The 15836-nt window shown below is 47.4% G+C and overlaps 7 protein-coding genes across 7 annotated transcripts; 3 read left to right on the forward strand and 4 right to left on the reverse strand.

Annotated features, from left to right (window-relative positions):
• Positions 1 to 1183: 1183 nt before the first annotated feature.
• Positions 1184 to 1523, reverse strand: BJ212DRAFT_1295974 (uncharacterized protein; the record flags this gene model as incomplete). The annotated part of the gene is made up of 2 exons (XM_041332383.1): positions 1184 to 1343; positions 1381 to 1523. 2 exons carry the CDS (start codon positions 1521 to 1523, stop codon positions 1184 to 1186), a joined length of 303 nt encoding a protein of 100 aa, XP_041198647.1.
• A 570-nt stretch (positions 1524 to 2093) lies between these two features.
• BJ212DRAFT_1323349 (uncharacterized protein) lies at positions 2094 to 3840 on the reverse strand. Its single transcript, XM_041334493.1, has 8 exons — positions 3714 to 3840; positions 3545 to 3663; positions 3444 to 3480; positions 3267 to 3389; positions 3098 to 3217; positions 2911 to 3049; positions 2688 to 2856; positions 2094 to 2622 (listed from the first exon to the last, which is right to left on the reverse strand). The coding sequence occupies exons 1-8, from the start codon at positions 3748 to 3750 to the stop codon at positions 2347 to 2349; spliced, it is 1020 nt and encodes a 339-aa protein (XP_041198648.1). The 5' UTR covers positions 3751 to 3840; the 3' UTR covers positions 2094 to 2346.
• BJ212DRAFT_1584908 (uncharacterized protein) lies at positions 3841 to 5012 on the forward strand (the record flags this gene model as incomplete). The annotated part of the gene is made up of 3 exons (XM_041342348.1): positions 3841 to 4344; positions 4559 to 4703; positions 4876 to 5012. Exons 1-3 carry the CDS (start codon positions 4252 to 4254, stop codon positions 5010 to 5012), a joined length of 375 nt encoding a protein of 124 aa, XP_041198649.1. The 5' UTR covers positions 3841 to 4251.
• A 983-nt stretch (positions 5013 to 5995) lies between these two features.
• On the forward strand, positions 5996 to 7691 carry BJ212DRAFT_1476220 (histidine phosphatase superfamily; the record flags this gene model as incomplete). The annotated part of the gene is made up of 9 exons (XM_041339340.1): positions 5996 to 6109; positions 6158 to 6478; positions 6532 to 6660; positions 6711 to 6716; positions 6772 to 6919; positions 6969 to 7133; positions 7189 to 7358; positions 7407 to 7598; positions 7653 to 7691. The coding sequence occupies 9 exons, from the start codon at positions 5996 to 5998 to the stop codon at positions 7689 to 7691; spliced, it is 1284 nt and encodes a 427-aa protein (XP_041198650.1).
• Positions 7692 to 7852: 161 nt separating this feature from the next.
• Positions 7853 to 11143, reverse strand: BJ212DRAFT_1323373 (uncharacterized protein). The gene is made up of 12 exons (XM_041334494.1): positions 10996 to 11143; positions 10566 to 10950; positions 10291 to 10514; positions 9627 to 10239; positions 9521 to 9570; positions 9361 to 9466; positions 9076 to 9314; positions 8920 to 9014; positions 8699 to 8865; positions 8556 to 8644; positions 8486 to 8500; positions 7853 to 8433 (listed from the first exon to the last, which is right to left on the reverse strand). The coding sequence occupies exons 2-12, from the start codon at positions 10729 to 10731 to the stop codon at positions 8173 to 8175; spliced, it is 2025 nt and encodes a 674-aa protein (XP_041198651.1). The 5' UTR covers positions 10732 to 10950; positions 10996 to 11143; the 3' UTR covers positions 7853 to 8172.
• Positions 10786 to 11256, reverse strand: BJ212DRAFT_555884 (uncharacterized protein). Its single transcript, XM_041343501.1, has 2 exons — positions 10996 to 11256; positions 10786 to 10950 (listed from the first exon to the last, which is right to left on the reverse strand). Exons 1-2 carry the CDS (start codon positions 11162 to 11164, stop codon positions 10895 to 10897), a joined length of 225 nt encoding a protein of 74 aa, XP_041198652.1. The 5' UTR covers positions 11165 to 11256; the 3' UTR covers positions 10786 to 10894.
• Positions 11257 to 12549: 1293 nt separating this feature from the next.
• BJ212DRAFT_1476222 (uncharacterized protein) lies at positions 12550 to 15006 on the forward strand (the record flags this gene model as incomplete). The annotated part of the gene is made up of 12 exons (XM_041339341.1): positions 12550 to 12590; positions 12646 to 12733; positions 12786 to 13398; positions 13449 to 13498; positions 13563 to 13656; positions 13706 to 13950; positions 14005 to 14099; positions 14153 to 14301; positions 14351 to 14439; positions 14490 to 14504; positions 14556 to 14794; positions 14856 to 15006. The coding sequence occupies 12 exons, from the start codon at positions 12550 to 12552 to the stop codon at positions 15004 to 15006; spliced, it is 1869 nt and encodes a 622-aa protein (XP_041198653.1).
• Positions 15007 to 15836: the final 830 nt, after the last annotated feature.

The following is a 15836-nucleotide window of genomic DNA, read 5'->3' on the forward strand; positions in this document are numbered from 1 at the left end:
ATTTGTTCGGTCGAAGTCGAGTTCAAAGGAGTCGTGTGCTTGGGAGGACAGCATCGTAAATGATACGAAACCAGGCGAATTTAATGTCCAGGAAGTGTGGACACTTTATACCTCCACAAGACTCGGTGTGATGAACTCAATTGTGTTGTCGTCAATGTCAAATTGTCAATGGCAGAATTTCTGTGGCAACTGCCAAGCGGCAATTCCCGGCAGCTTTAGAGGTGCACAGGTGAACAAACAACAAAAGATGATAGTAGAGTCTGTCCTTAGAGAGGTCAAGCTAAGCCCTGAAGCCTGATTGACAATTACCTTGGTCTCACTTTTATTTTATCGAGCGGAAATAGTGCAGTTTGAGCAAATTTTTGGTACCCCTAATTAATGACTACTGGACGCGACGCGACGCGTCGCGTCAACGTGGGTCTGTTCAACAATCCACGAGCCCTCTGAGAAATTCCAGAGGGTGTAACAGTCGTATAGACCGATGCGAACGAGGCCTCAAAGTACTTTTCACCAGTCTACTAACCAGTACGAGCTCGGTACTTGTCTGCTTGCTTGATGTCCGAATCGGATCTTGGTGCTTGTACCGAGACGTTGGCTTCAAAGAGTAGCGGGGGGTAGATATTTGGCATGAGCGCTTTTCCGCCTGGAAGCGCATATACAGATTGACACTAATGACAACGATGCAAGAAACCGATAGATGCTTAACCACGTGCCTTTTCTGCTGACGCAAGCTGTATAATTCAGCATTGAATCCAAAGGTTACAGCGAGCAGCTTGCCACGTAAAAACAGACAGAAGCCGGCCGATCAAGCTGCCGGTATAAGCAGCAACTGTCAAAATACCATGCAGGTCGACGGGCATGCTTATACTGCACATAGTAGACATGGACCGCTGGATCGTTTTTAGTCTTGCACATCGCCCTACACATTCACATTGATGATGATGAACAAGCGGTTCAATGAGTGTCCCCTCAGGGCTTGAGGACGATCCAACACCAGTCTGCCGTCCAAGAAAAGGCCAACCTCGGCGGTGTATCATCAGAAGTACCGAGAGAATTACATAGACTGTGTGCCAGCACGTCCTAGGATTCCACGAATTCGAAGTGTACAGTTCGCACGATGTGATAGTGTTTTATTCCTGAATTTTGCCTCCATCGCGACACGACAGGTCACTGACATAGTCCATCAAGAATATTGGTACCAACGAGGCGGTTCGTCCTTCTTCAGCAACTTTCTGAAAACCGTATATTTTTCCTCCAACGGCGAGTTGGCTGGTAGGCCTTCGTAAGGATCGCTTGTGGCGAATGCAATGCACCAAGGTCCAAGAGGTCCTGTCTTGGGCGATCTTTAATCGATGTAACAGCGTGTAGCCCCATAGACACCTGTTAGCGCTCTGATATCCCTCGTTGCCAAGCATATTATCCCCCGCGCATCTTGATTCGTCTCGGGGGGCTCGTGAACTAAATCCATACCGCGCTGGGGCCAGTCGTCCTCCATCAGGTACAGTAGCATAGAACTTCGCCATGGCTTCGATGCTGGAAGAAGAATTAGAATATGGAAAGAAATGTGACGCAAGTGCGCGCTTACTCGTAGTCTCCCGCAGTCAGACTTTATACAGGTCCTTGATAGAACGAAGATGGTCGTTCCTTCTCTTCCAAGGCTCGGTAAGTCGCTTGGTCAAAAATATTGGCTTTATATGGCTTGGCATGTGACAAGGCACGTGAACGGACAGCCATAGTAACATAGAGTGGTACGCGACGCGTTTCAATGTCTCATGCTTTGTGCAATTTTCGAGGTCATGTTCACGACCGTAGCGTATTGTGTTCCAAGTTCTTCTACCAAAATTTGCAGACTGCTCATTTTATCACGGCTTAAAGTTGCAAGATGATATCGACTATCAAATAGTTACGTGTTCAACCCGGTATCACTTGGCGTATCAAGTTCACACGTCTAAGGCTTATAACGAAGGTCGAGGAATGTTGTGGAGACAACGCATTGACGACCCAAAGCTCGAGCTCGTTCCTCGAGCTGTATGTATCAGTCTCAACGATATGAAAGATTTTAGTGTGTTCTGACGCAGCCTGTATTGGCATTGAACAGTCGTTCAGTCATCATCATACAGAAGAAAACTAAGAGTTTGGACATCGACATTTCATTAGTAACAGAATCACTCCGGTAATGCTCAGACCTTATAGCAAACGGCAAGCGAACTTGGACATAGCTAACACGAAAATCAATAACAATTCAAAAGCATATAATTGTCGCATTGCTCGTGCCATCAGACGGCATAAACAATCCTAGAATTTGTATGATCCACGACAGCGTGCTCACATTCTGGATGAAGCGGTCTACTCCTTCTTGGCATCCCTCTCCCGCTTCTTCAGTGCCCTTCTCCTGATATCCTTATGAAGCGAATGGGTATAAGCAATAAGTCGAGTCTTCCATCCGACGACGTGCATCGCGTAATCGAGGAGCGCGTGGCTCCAGAACGCTGTGACCGTGCCTGGGCGCCCAGTGAATGCTGCACCGCAGGAGAAGCCAATTTTGGAGAGGCATGTGCGCACGTAGGATGTGGGACTGGGAATTAACGCAGATGTGCGTCGGATTTTGGACATCTTGGAAACCTGGAAAAGACAAGAAGGGGCATGGTGAGATGTAATGGCTCGGAGACGTAATGAATGTTACGCACGACAAAGTAAGTATTAAGGTATTGGACGACGATCCCATCGGATCTAACCTCCTCTGCGATGGCGCTGGTAAAGGTTTCAAGGAACGCCTTAGTACCACTGTATGTCGCTAGCATTGGAGAAGGGACGAGTCCCGCAAAGGAGCCGAGGTTGAGAACCAACCCACGTTTCCTAAGTCCGTTCGCATTGAGGCAATAGAGGTGAGATGCAGGTTAGATAGCTCACCGCTGAATCATACCAGGGAGAACTGCATGCGTGACGCGAATTGTCGCATTCACGTTGATGGCAACGATGTCAGCATTTTCTTGTTCCACAGTTTCAGCAAAATAAGTGGGCATGGTGTGGGATTTTCCGACATTGTTAACTATGCTGTGTCAAAAACGAGGGCTCAAGAGTGCTACTGAGCACGCACCGAGCACACCAACATCGAGAGTTTGAAGAAGAGCTTTCAGGCCATCATATTTGAAGTTGTCGCTTTGGGCAAAGTCGATAAGGTAGATCTTGGTTTCAACTGTAGATTTTGTTTTCGTAGCTAGAAGAGTTGTGAGGCTTTAAAAAACACTGATGTGAAGAACTCGTACCAATCTCGACTGCTACGTCGTTCAACATCTTGGCGTTCCGTGCGATGAGCAAGACATTGAACCCCGCTGAACCTAGCTGGATTGCGAACTCCCTCCCAATGCCATCTGAAGCACCCGTAACGACTGGAATGAATGAATGAATGAGATTTGCACGTCAGCAGAGGTCGCCTAACCAACCTGCCCATGCTCCCTTCTTAGCACCAAACTTCTTGAGCTGCGGTAAGGCAAGTCAGGTTCTCACCAGAGGGCTAAAGACACATGTTCTATGATCCACATACATGTGTCCCAGAAAGAATGAAGGTTTGAAAGAAGACGACAAGAGTTTTGAATGTAAAACGTGCAAATGTTAGAGCACCGAGAGAGAGCAGAAGTGCATACGGCCAAGGACAGTTATTGACTGTGACGCGAGTTGAGAAAGCGGGTATCATATCATACAAAACGACTGACCATGATCAAGCCAAACTTTGAGTGCAGTAGCGTCCATCGTCGCGTCGCAGTCGCGTGCTAAGGCTCACTAGTACTGGTTAATGACGAAATGCCACTCGTTGCTTAGTAAGCTCTTGTTTTTCTGTGGATGTCAGTGCCGCGGACCATCAGTTGGCAAGTTGATCAAGAGGGTACACGATTCACGAATCTCTTGATCATTTTGAATTTCCGCTTTTCCCTTACAAGCCCGTGTCCTTCAACTTTATTCTGTCAAGATCATGCCAGCCTGAGTTACATGGTTTCTCGATTTCTCACTGGGCAAATCGATCGTTTACTCGTGTGGTAACTGCAGCTAGTCCCTTATCTTATTCATATTGATATTATATGCGTCCAGTGCATCCCGGGGAATTGACCTTGAACTTACCAGGCAGAGGCAGCTCCTACAGTCATCTTCCAACACTGTTTGTCACCTGTCACTCTCCTGCCACACCCCTTGGCCTTGAATCTTGATGCCCTCAAATCCAGTCCTGGGACCCTCCATTTCGTTTAAATTGATATCATGAATGAAGGCAGTATCAAGACCGGGTGTTCAAAAGTTCTTGGGCTTCTCGATGGCACTGGGTTGGACTCTATCATTAATAACGCTGCGATCGTGCGTTTTGCTGTGTTAGCTTTTACAGGCTGTATGATGATTCCTGCACTGCAGAACCCTTGTAGGGACTTGCTGTTTAGCTTCGATCCAGCTGTGCTTGCAGAGATGATCAAATGCAATATCACAGGTCCAACACTGGTTGCATTCTTCCTTCTCCCAGTCATGAAATGCAATATCACGGGTCCAACACTGGTTGCATTCTTCCTTCTCCCAGCCATGGAATAGCAGCAGCAAAGACATCGTCAACATGAGCTCCTCTTTTACCAGTGTCAACAAAGATCTCGGGCCCGGATCGACCAGCTACAATATCAGTAAGGTGGGACTTAACGTACTCGTAGGCGATCCCTTCATCGAAATCTGTGTGTGCTAGAATACTGAATATTATCTCTTATTTTCACGAATGAATTCTTTTGTGCTGTTTATTGATCTGTCGGTCTGTATTTCCTCTTGCAATTGCCGGTGACTGGCCACGCAACAGACATGCAGACAAATGTGTGAGCGTCCCCACTTCATCTCCATCCTCATGGACAGACATGGGCGGCAAGGGTGCGGTGATCGAGCCCCATGTCTCCGAGTTTGTGACAGGCATTGTGAACATCGTGACGAAACCCACTACAGCTGATGTGGGCAAGTTTTACAATTATTTGGGCAAGCAGAATCCGTGGTGATAGAATACTCTTTGCGAAGTCGTATAGCCATCGATATAAATCTATATGCTGTGAGTGGTGGTGCAGGAAGTATGAACTTTTTAGGGCTTTGGCGCTTGTTTGGCGCAAGCCTCATGCTCCTGCTTTCGTGCTAAAGGCTCTGCTGGCTTCAATCACACTGTCAATCTGATATGCAAAACTGTACTCTTTTACGATCCGAACCGAATCGAAGAAGGCGAGGGTCCTAGCACATTATCATACCACCGCTATCCTGATATGCCCTTGATCCATCCAATTGCAATGGCAACGTAAGCCTCCGCACCAAACCCGCACGTTATTCACCGTTCACATCGCCCACCTCACCGATCACACGTGCTGAATCTCTGATGGTTCTTCTCCCACAGAGCCTCGATATCAAGACCGTTGTATCTCTCGAAGTGCGACGATATGACCTAGATATGATGGTGTACGCTCTATAGATTTACACGTCTGATTCCATGCTGGCTTATAGGGTCGACAGACTTGGAGTGCGTCCCGAAGCTCGCGGAATACCTGGGCACGTGGTTGATACGTGGCGGGCTTAAATCTGCGTGACGTGGCTCTCACTTCGCCAGCATGCGTTTGGTGCGTGTTGGTCTTGTATTGACCCATTCATCAAATTTCCTCCCGCAGTCCCCCCGATATGCTGTTGTTGATCTCTTCAGATGACAGCCCTGTAAAAGACTAGTCGGCACAGAAGCAGTATCATCCAGGGGCTCTCGCGAGATGTTCTTCCATTTCGCGCATGTGCGCCTCCTGTTTTATAGTCTACACGCTTCAACTGGATGCGATATTGTGTCAGGGAAACGGCCGCGTGTCGCACATTAACTCGGTTCGGTAGATCTGATGGCCGTGTGCACTGGGGAGGTTTAAAGCGAGCCGGGGAGGATTAGCCCAAGCTGAACCTTTACATTTAATCCCCACTCCCCTCCCAGCTAATCCTCCAACCGTACTAACGACCTGCAATGCCTGATGTCCATGGTGTCCTCATTATCGCCCGCAACGGCGACCGCACGGAGTTTTACCAAGATCCGCATACCTACGAGCCATCTTACAGCGAGTCTACACCTCTCGGCGCTGTATGTCTACCCCATTCTCCGTGCACCCTACCTAATATACGACCTTAGGTAGAATCATATCAGCTTGGCTGCTATTTGAGATCGACGTACTTAAACCCCTCTTCCCCGTCGTACATCCAAGGCATCCATGCTGACCTCGTGCAGAACGATCAAGTGGTTGTGCATGCCAAGGCTGGTGGGGAAGGCACTTCGGTCTTTGATAGCGCCATAGCTGTCCTGCAAGGCCTCTTCCCGCCAAATTCAAACAACCAGATCGAGCTTGCTAACGGGACGAAGGTTGTCACTCCACTCGGGGGTTACCAGTACATTCCAGTCGAGATGGCCCCGAGCGGCGTTGACCGTGCGCTGGAGCCCTGGACTGAGTGTCCGGTGAGTTACGTGCCTCCAGGGGTCTGTGGAAGGCTGATTCGTGTGGTATATAGGCATTCGAGCAGCACATCAAGAGTGTGTATGCATCTGAGGGATTCAGGGAGACTGGGAAATCTGCAGGACACTTCTTTGGCGTCGTTCGCGACTATGTATTCGGGAGGCCTACGACGTTTGAAAATGCTGTACGTATTCTTCTGCTTCGTCCTTACTCGTGCTGATAACCCTATGTCAGTGGAATGTATGTAACACGCGACATTTCCATGGCCATTCTAATGTTGCAATAATTCACATAGATCTATGACTTCATGAACTCGCAACTTACGCACAACCAAACCTATGCTTACCGTCTTCCCCCGACTTTAATTGAGCAGGCCCACGGATATGCTAACTATCACGAGAACGCGATCTTCTCGGACAAGGAAACGGGTGGAATTGGAAATAGTGCGTCTCACTGTCACGTATTGTTTGCGACTAGTAACCTCCTGCTTAGTTGCTGGTCGTACTATCCTTCACAGCATTCTTCACACCCTTCAACGCATCACTTTTGACGAGGACCCCCTCAAGTTGCTTCTCCTTGAGACGACTTACCAGCCATTCATCTCACTATTCCACATGATGGAGATGGTCAACGAGCACCCTCAGCTCGCTGCTATTCGTGAGTATTCTACTTCAGGCAACCTTACAACGACTCAATATTTGCATTACTACAGCAAACCGTGCATCCGCCCTTGCCTTTGAACTTCTTCGCGGACCTCCACCTGAACTCCGTGAATTCCTCCGCATCAAGTTCAAGAACGGGACCAATGAGGATTTCCAGACTTATCCCATCTTCGGTCACCAAGGAGACATTGCGGTAACAGAATTCCTGTATCGCCTTGAGGTAAGTTTCGTGCACGTTGTGTTTGGCTCGCACTCATACGTTTTCCAGAACTTTGCTGTCTCGAGCCAGAAACAATGGGAATCTGCGTGTGGAGTCCATAGCGGCTACTTCGGTATCACGTCTGCTGCTGAGAGCACGAACATGTTACTCGCTGCCTTCTCAGTATTCTTACTCATTGGCGTGTTTGCTTTGTCGTGGTTCAAGCGCAGGCGGAGCACATATGCTCCTATTCGTGAAGTGGTGAGTTGCTTTAATCTGCGCTGTGCTCTGTTGACTTACGGATACTGCTTGTAGCATGTTGTTAGCAACGAGAAGGGGAAACTTTTGCCATGAGTTTGGTGTGAGGTGGATAGGTGATATGGGCGTGGTTTTTTGCATCATGTCGTTTGAGTAGCGTTGCATTTGTTTAGATCAGCAGTCTTTGGTTACTTGGACTATGTTTCTGAATGATTCTAAATTCCTGCGAGAGGTCAGAGGCCTGCATGCCGCTATAAACAGAAGCGATTTGAAGGGGAACTCTTCCTGGTCCGTTCGAGTACAGTCACGTGCCTCGCATCTCATCGAGCATTCGAAATGAATCATGCCAATGTCTCTTCGTCTCGTCTCTTCTCCACATGGAAACACTTTTCGATCCCACAAAAGACCAGCTTCACGTTTTCATCGAACTGCTCTTTCGTTCTCTTCGCGCAGCTGCCAACAAGTACCCTAGCAACACCACAAAAAACGTCCCGCACAAATTTAGGGAAAAGTAGAGGAATTTTGAACAAGCCAGATAAAATACTAAAAGTTAGAGCCAACTCCACGGGGATGGCTATTAACAATGGTCTGCTTGTACGTCGTTCAACTCCATTAGCAGGTCCATATCGACCATCCCAGCAGCACGAAGGATATCCTCTTGGGGATCCTCGACGTCGCTCAAAAGGTCTGTTAGTACACGGAAGCGATTCGTAAGCCAAATGATTTGGAGAATGCCAGCGCCATCGATAGGCATTGTACCGTTCCTTCCGTGCATCCCATTTGTCACGCGCATTGATAACGCTAACATAAGTAGAGAGCAGGTGAGCGCAAGTGCAAGCTAGATCTTTTGGTTAGTGATACATAATTCCCACACGCAACAGGATCCTTACGGGCCATAAGTTTATCTGGATGATCTATTACTTAGCCATGAAATTCATCATCGAATGATTCTGACCTTACACCAAGGTGCCATTGCAGAAGCTGCTGTGAAATGGTGGTAGTTTCATTTTTCCGATCAAACCCGCCACCGTCGGCGCCGAGTTGTCCGCCTTTTTAATCGCAGTATGTCAGTTAACCGTTTCTGCACAAATCAATCAACATACCTGTCCATAGAAGTGTAGCATAAGCCCTTGATAGAGCCGATTCAAATTGGTCACGGCTGCACAGAATTTTCTTCGGAATTGGAGGAGCGTGGGCCAGGACAGAGAAGTCTCCGGTTATTGCTGGGTCGGGAAAGAGGATATTTATTCCAATCTGCTGCATAAAATGTCTGACAAGATGATTAGCAAGGACTGAACGTTACTACGAGCTGTGCATAAATTACATTTCCAAAAGAGATAACCCATAACATGATGCTCGGTCCTGATTCATGCACCAGCCAATGGGATGATATGCCCCGCTTACGAAAGGAGAAACAAGCTATTGAGTGCCGAAAACCGTAAGTTAAATCTCGGCCAGTCCATCAATGGCAAAAACTGACCCATTTTTCATGATGCAATGCACTTGCTGATGGCGGTGACCAAATATCCCATTTCGGTTCTTCCTCCGGCGCTGACCATGCCTCCCATTCGCCAGAAACATTCGGCTCAAGGGATGGAGAAAGACCTAGTAATTGATTGGTCTGTACATCAACAGTGGCGACATGAGGTTGAACATTAATAGTGCACGCCACTATATGGACGTCGTACATGCTATAAATCAGGGGAGGCTGGGGACTACCTATAATCGTGTTCAGATCACATTCATGCGTGACAAAGCCTCTTACCTATGAAGGATGTTGGAGGATACTCCCAATACACGTGTTGAACTGTTTCATCGCTGGGTAAATTGCTCGAGTTCACAGCGGTCGAGGCTATGAACGCAATAGTCGGCTATAATATAGTTACTTAGCGAAAGATCCAAATTTCAGGAAGATTGGCATGTACTCCCGGAAAGAACAAGGAGATGGCAGGATTTATCGTAACCTCATCTGGATCTAAGAACAGACGTTGGATGAATCTATTCCAAGGAATAATAGAAAAAAATACATACACGGATGCACAAGTCTAGCTCTAAATTCCGCGGTATGATTGAGCTTTGATATTGGCGGGTTGAGTGTAAAATATCCGAAAGTGTCAGCATTGATTTCAGGAGAATAGTTTAACATGGAATTGCGAACTAATCCACAATTCGCTTTGAACGACGATGCATTGACAATAGCACGACCAGATGTATCGGTAGACTGAATGATGTCGTATAAAGTGGCACCGTGGAGTCCCATGCCCTGAGGATTGGCAAATCGGCCTAATGTAGGAACCAATGCACTGATGGTTTGCCACTGGATTGTCATCATGTCTACGTCTGGACTAGGCCAGTAAGAAATTTTTGTAGCGGACGCATCCACGGTGGAGTTGAATGTTTGCAATTGAATGATAGACGATGAAACCACGTGAAGGGAAAAAACACACGCAAGATAGGCCGTTATGGACAATATGCTCCACCATGATGCAGGGATTGTTGATTGTCGCCAAAGACACTCCAGCGCAGAACCAAGACCCCTCCATGCGTTCACTGTGTCATGAAGAGCGGTTACCGTCTGGCGTCGCGTCACGTTCTTGAGGAATGTCAATCGTTGCATTAAGTAAACGAGTATCGTGCAGTAGATCTGAAGGGTTCATAAGTTCAAGAAAATAGTACATATGTGATGATTCCTCACCACATAAAACGCCTGTGATGATGTGCTCAATATAGTGACCCAGATTTCATTGCCAGATATCAATTGGACGACTAGACGATGCTCGACACCCGAAATACTGAGCACAAGAATAGCAACGTGGAGGAGGACAAGAATGATATGCAGAAGAGTGCATAGAATGGCAAGCACTGGCCTCCCTGATTCCTGCCGCTGCTTAATGACTGCCGATGAAGTTAATTGGTGATCTGCAATCGTTCATGTGAGGGAGAAATTGATACTATGTTGCGTGAGAGTACCTGACGACGTAGTGTGTGTTTGTACTCGTTCGAGCATCATAGAACACGTGTGACGGGTATCTATGGGGTACAAAGGAAATACACCATGATCTTGCTGTGGCTTTGCGAAGACGTTGGGTAGTGTAAGAGAGGTCATGGGGTGTGAAAGGACATCGTATGAACCCATACGTACTGCTATAAGAGACCAGTCAGGATTGCTGTGTCACATACCTCAAATTTCCTGCTGGTCTCCGGCCATGTTTGGAGTCATGGCAGTGAGGTAATCGCAACGGGTCTTGGCATCATTTTATGCAAGGTGTCCATGTGAAGAGGTCTCACAAAAGCTTCGTCTACTCCTGATTTAGGGAAGTGTAGAGCATAAAACCTATGCATAGGGAAGACAAAACTTGCCAAGATCTGAGTAAGACAGTGTGAATTTAGAATCACCCACCATTAATGTAAGCACAGGCCGCTGAGCTATAGTAGGACTGGAGTATTATTGATAGTCCGTGACTTGGATGAGCGTCAGAGATTATCATTCGCAGATCATTGTTCAAGCTCAGTGCCATAAATATACTGTAGCTATAATAACTGCTTCGCCCATCATGATGGTAGATCATGATTCCAGACGACTCGGCTCGAGACGGGCACTGGTTTGACTATGGAATTACTATCTGAGGCCTAATGTGGCGTTTGCACAGCCATCAATAGCAACCCACCTTGTAATGGTGCAGCCCGCCGGAATGCCCCGGCACTAGGAATCCAGCTGAGCGGCTGCGCCGGTTCTTTCCTTCGTTCGATTTTCACTCACCTAGTGAGTCACCACTACCAGTGTCGGGTTCATCGTATTCCACACCTTCTCCCGAGCGGCTCCACCTGCTCGCGTACCACCCTGAGCTGATGCTCGGCCCAGCCCAACCTATTAGAACATGTCAGCGACGTGACTAGAGCTAGACGAAGCTGGAATCTTATACCATCCATGTGGTTGTCTTTCCTTTCGTACACTGCGGTCAGTCTTGGCTTCCAAGTAACTTGCCCCGCGCTGCGCGCATACTTATTTCACGTGTTTCCTTACAGAAAACCTATAGAAGACCCAGTAGAAAAGCCTGATATTCTTGCAACTAAGCTATTGCCTGATATCAACACTGCTCTGATCACGGCAGGTCTTTTCCTTATCTCTCAAGTATTACTACTTCGAGGGTGGCCTGTTGCCACACTTGTTGGTACTGTACTATATATATACCACTGTCTACGATGTCTGTGCACGGGCGCCGGGCCTTGCACGCACTGGGAACACTCTTGTCGCTAGTACTGCATGGAAAGATGAGACCGGCTCGGGTGTGGCGCAATGGTGCAGATCAGAGGACACGGGAGATCTACTGTAATTACTGTTGAACCAATAATACTCAGTGCTAATCATGATCGTATTAGGATGGGGCTGAGCTTCGTCGGCAGGAACCTTGTTTACTGTTTCTGTACAGTGTACACTGTCACAGACTTTGTTCTGACAAGGATTTCGTACAATATGTATCCATAGTAAGATACAACTTTGTACAGAAGTATGAGGCTGTGATCTTTCACTGGCAGTACTTGGTGATACCGTGGTGTGTGATTGATTTCGATTAATCATCAGCATCCTATATAATGGGAGTAGTCTTTAATTATAGGCTGACCAGTATCATCACGTACTTTCTATAGGACACCCTTGTTAACATAGTATTCGATCAATCATTACGGCCGTGCAGTGTCATCGATACCACTAGCCTATCAAGATCGACCTGCATAGCATCATGGTGGTATACTTGTAATGGGGACTGACACAGCACATAAAAGCAATGTCATGGTGATAAGCTGATTATCCACCCTTTAGCATGTTCTCTTCCCTGCTACCTAACATGTTGAACACGAAGCGGCAGGGAAACCATGGCTCCGTGTCATTGCAGCCAACTGGGAGCCTCTTGGGTTCTTCTGTACATGAACAAACACCAACAAAAACTCAACGTCGATGCCTGCACAAGTCAACAAACTCGATATCGGCATTTCTGTGTGTGTTTATACACGGATTTCTTGTTCTTATCCATCTTGTTTTCCTGGCGCTAAGCATTTCTGCTGTCGAGCACCACCTTGCCACATCTGAGAATGATGCATGGATGTCGGTATTGGGCGCATCGACACAGGCCTTTTATGCGGTGAGGTTAATTGTTTGTACAAATTAAACTTAATTGACCTTGACTTATAAAGCTGTACTGTGTGATACTCGTTTACCTGATGCAACGCCTGACACTCTACCGGAACTTGATTCAGCATCAAAAATTGGCCATCCTCCACGACAATGTTAACGCATGGAGTGGCCTTGGTTCTGCATTACAATGCCTCTGGCAGCAATCAAGCACTACTGGATCATCGTGGTGGATCGCATGGATCGCCACCTATCTGGGATGTATATTCGCGCTTCATGTTGCTTCATCATCCATATTGCAGCTGCAGACATTCACCACAACCACAAACATGTCCGCAACAACATTCTCTCACTGGCCTGGCTCAAATGTTGACATGACGGGGCTTCAGTGGCACACCATTAGCGCCATTGTTCCCTCTCTGGGTCATTTTACCAGTTTGTCGAACGCGGGACTTAACGGTGCCACCCTGTATGACACTGTTCAAGCAGATGGCGCCACAGGAAACGCCTCTGTAGATGCAACTACTTTCCGAGCAGAGTGTGGGTTACTCCGTAATTCTGAGTTGAGTTACACCCCAAGGCTGAATGCAAATCAATTCGGAGACTACGTGGTTGAACCTCGAATTTCAGGTAATGAGCAGTCTAAGAAATGGCCAGCCAGGCTGGTACCTTCCTGTCGGTGCCTCTTCCCTCACTTGCAAGAGCTGTATCTTACATTTGAGTAGATCAAGATCAGTTGGTAGTCAGTCTTTCCATGTCTGACCTTTTCCCCGGAGTATGTATATTTCAATTTTTGTTTGCTTATACATAGCTCTCTAAGCTACCCATACCACTTTTAGCCCACCATCGTATTCATGATTCCTATGTCCATCGATGTTGATGACTCCTTGAAATCAGCAACCTTACAGCATATGAACTGGGAATATCAATCCGGTATGTGCTCTCACTACCACCCAGCTCCGCTCGCTAATGGTCTCGACAGACAGCCCACAAGCTCCGATCATCTCGACTGTGCTTGACACTCATTTAATAGGTTGCAACATATATGTTGAACACCATACGGCGAAAGTCGATATGGAAACAGGCCAATTACTGGCACTCTTGCCGCCCCCGGTTCTATCTCCTCCTTCGGACTGGAAGGCATGGACGGCGCCAGAGGGTGACAATATTCGAGATATCTGGTCGCCGCCAGAAGTACTAGGTCAGTATAGGCGTAATAAAAATTGGGTTAGCAGTTGTGTTACTAGCAATTATGACCTTCGTTCGCTGAACACATTGAAGCTTGCATATCCATTCAGGACTGGAGCCATGCACCCCGTAAAGATTTGTATGACCCAAACTGGAGCAAGCTGCTACGGAATCTCTCTTCTCGAGCTGTAAGGCAACCACGTTAGGGGCTATCTTAACAAACTGACGCCCCGTCTCTCAGGTATTTTATGGAAGAAATCGGGTTACCTGTGGTTTTGGATGAGCAAGCTTCCAGGCCACGACCTCCATCTGGCCCAAAGAAAGTTCTCTGTAGTCGCCACCGATTCGAATCTAGTCTCTCTAAGATATTCGCATCGCTGGTGTGGACGGGTAAAGTGTTTTATTTTATCATGTGTACCAGAGTTGAAAGACGATGCAGGTGCAAAACTCGGCTCCGATGCTGGTGGCTTTGACCCAACACCAGGCAGCACTGTCGTTTCTCGGCAGGTTATGAAGTGGCATCTCAGCGTAGGTACTTCATCATACGGAGCATTCAATTCCGCCAACCTACGTTTCAGATTAACTCGTGGCCTGTAAGACGCCAATTGAAACTGACTTGATCAGGCTTTACTGAAGAGATGCAGTTGGCAGTTGCATTGGCCGCTTCGTTGACCATGTTGACCCTCTCGATCTACATGTCAGGGGGCATATATCGGCAGAAAAACAGGACACCCATAGATAGTACTGGCATTCTCCAGATCATCTGGCTGACGAACCGTCTCCGCGTGCTGAAAGACCTCGTGAGTAAAGTGGATGATCCAAGAGAAGATATTCTTCGTTCTGCTGGGATGTTGGAAGTAAATCTGTTACAAGAGCTAAACAGGTAGGCATCGAATTCTTGGCAGCAAGACTGACCCGTTGATCGTGTGGTTGCTTGAATTTAGCGAATGGTGCACTACAAACGATACCGCAAAGAATGACTCGCAGGGGCCAGGGCAGCCTTCTACTTGCACGAATTCCGTGCCGCACCCCGAACAGGCATCTCCATCTCATGCTAGGGCGGAATACCCTGCAACATCAATATCATTAGTGTAGTTTATGCGCATCCTCTCGTATTTTCATGGATATCTCATTTCCACCCATCGATAGCATTTGCTCTTCTCTCTCACCCTACTCCATCTATCACATTGCGGTGGCAATTTGCGTCAAGAACAACTTCATGATTGGCTGGCGCGTCGTGTCTATTTGTCTATACAAACGAGTTCCGTCCCCATCACGATCTAATTCACTGCCGCTGATGTCAATTATGGTTGGAGTCTATAGAATACAAGTACACCAACCTGATAAATTGCGATGTTAGGTCGTGCGATCAGCATAAATAGTAAATCTATGCGTTTATCACCCACACCTGCTGCGCTTCCAAGTCAGAAGTATACATTACAAAAATGATATCATGAGAGGAAGTGATGTTGAGACTTGGGACTGACCAGAGCGGTTTTATATCGGTGTTATACTACACAGCCGTATTTCAGTCCCTCCCCACATCCATCAGTGATTCACTAGCCAGTCAGGACGATTACACACGGTTAACTGGGGGGAACTAAGCAGAACCTTGCAAGTCGAAAGCATCCTGAACGTTGATGGTGTTGTGCATAGCTAGTCCATTTAGGAATTAGAGTGTTGCTACCGCACAAATGATTCCTCAGACCCTTACGCTGCTACAAGGCAGTTGTGTGCCACCGTCACTTGCAAGAATAACCGCCACCATGGCAATTGATCAAGGTCCAAAGGGGCAGATCGAGTGTTTTGATAATACGGGGACATAGTAGACTAGTCGGGACGCATCGGTTTAGCAGCGCAGCGCTGGTGCAAATATGCCGGTCGGCGGTCAGGAATTCGGAATCAAACGGTAGCATGCGCCATTT

This window comes from Suillus subaureus (genome assembly GCF_016647635.1).
Source record: "Suillus subaureus strain MN1 chromosome Unknown BJ212scaffold_3, whole genome shotgun sequence".
In the NCBI taxonomy this organism is placed as follows: Eukaryota; Fungi; Basidiomycota; class Agaricomycetes; order Boletales; family Suillaceae; genus Suillus; species Suillus subaureus.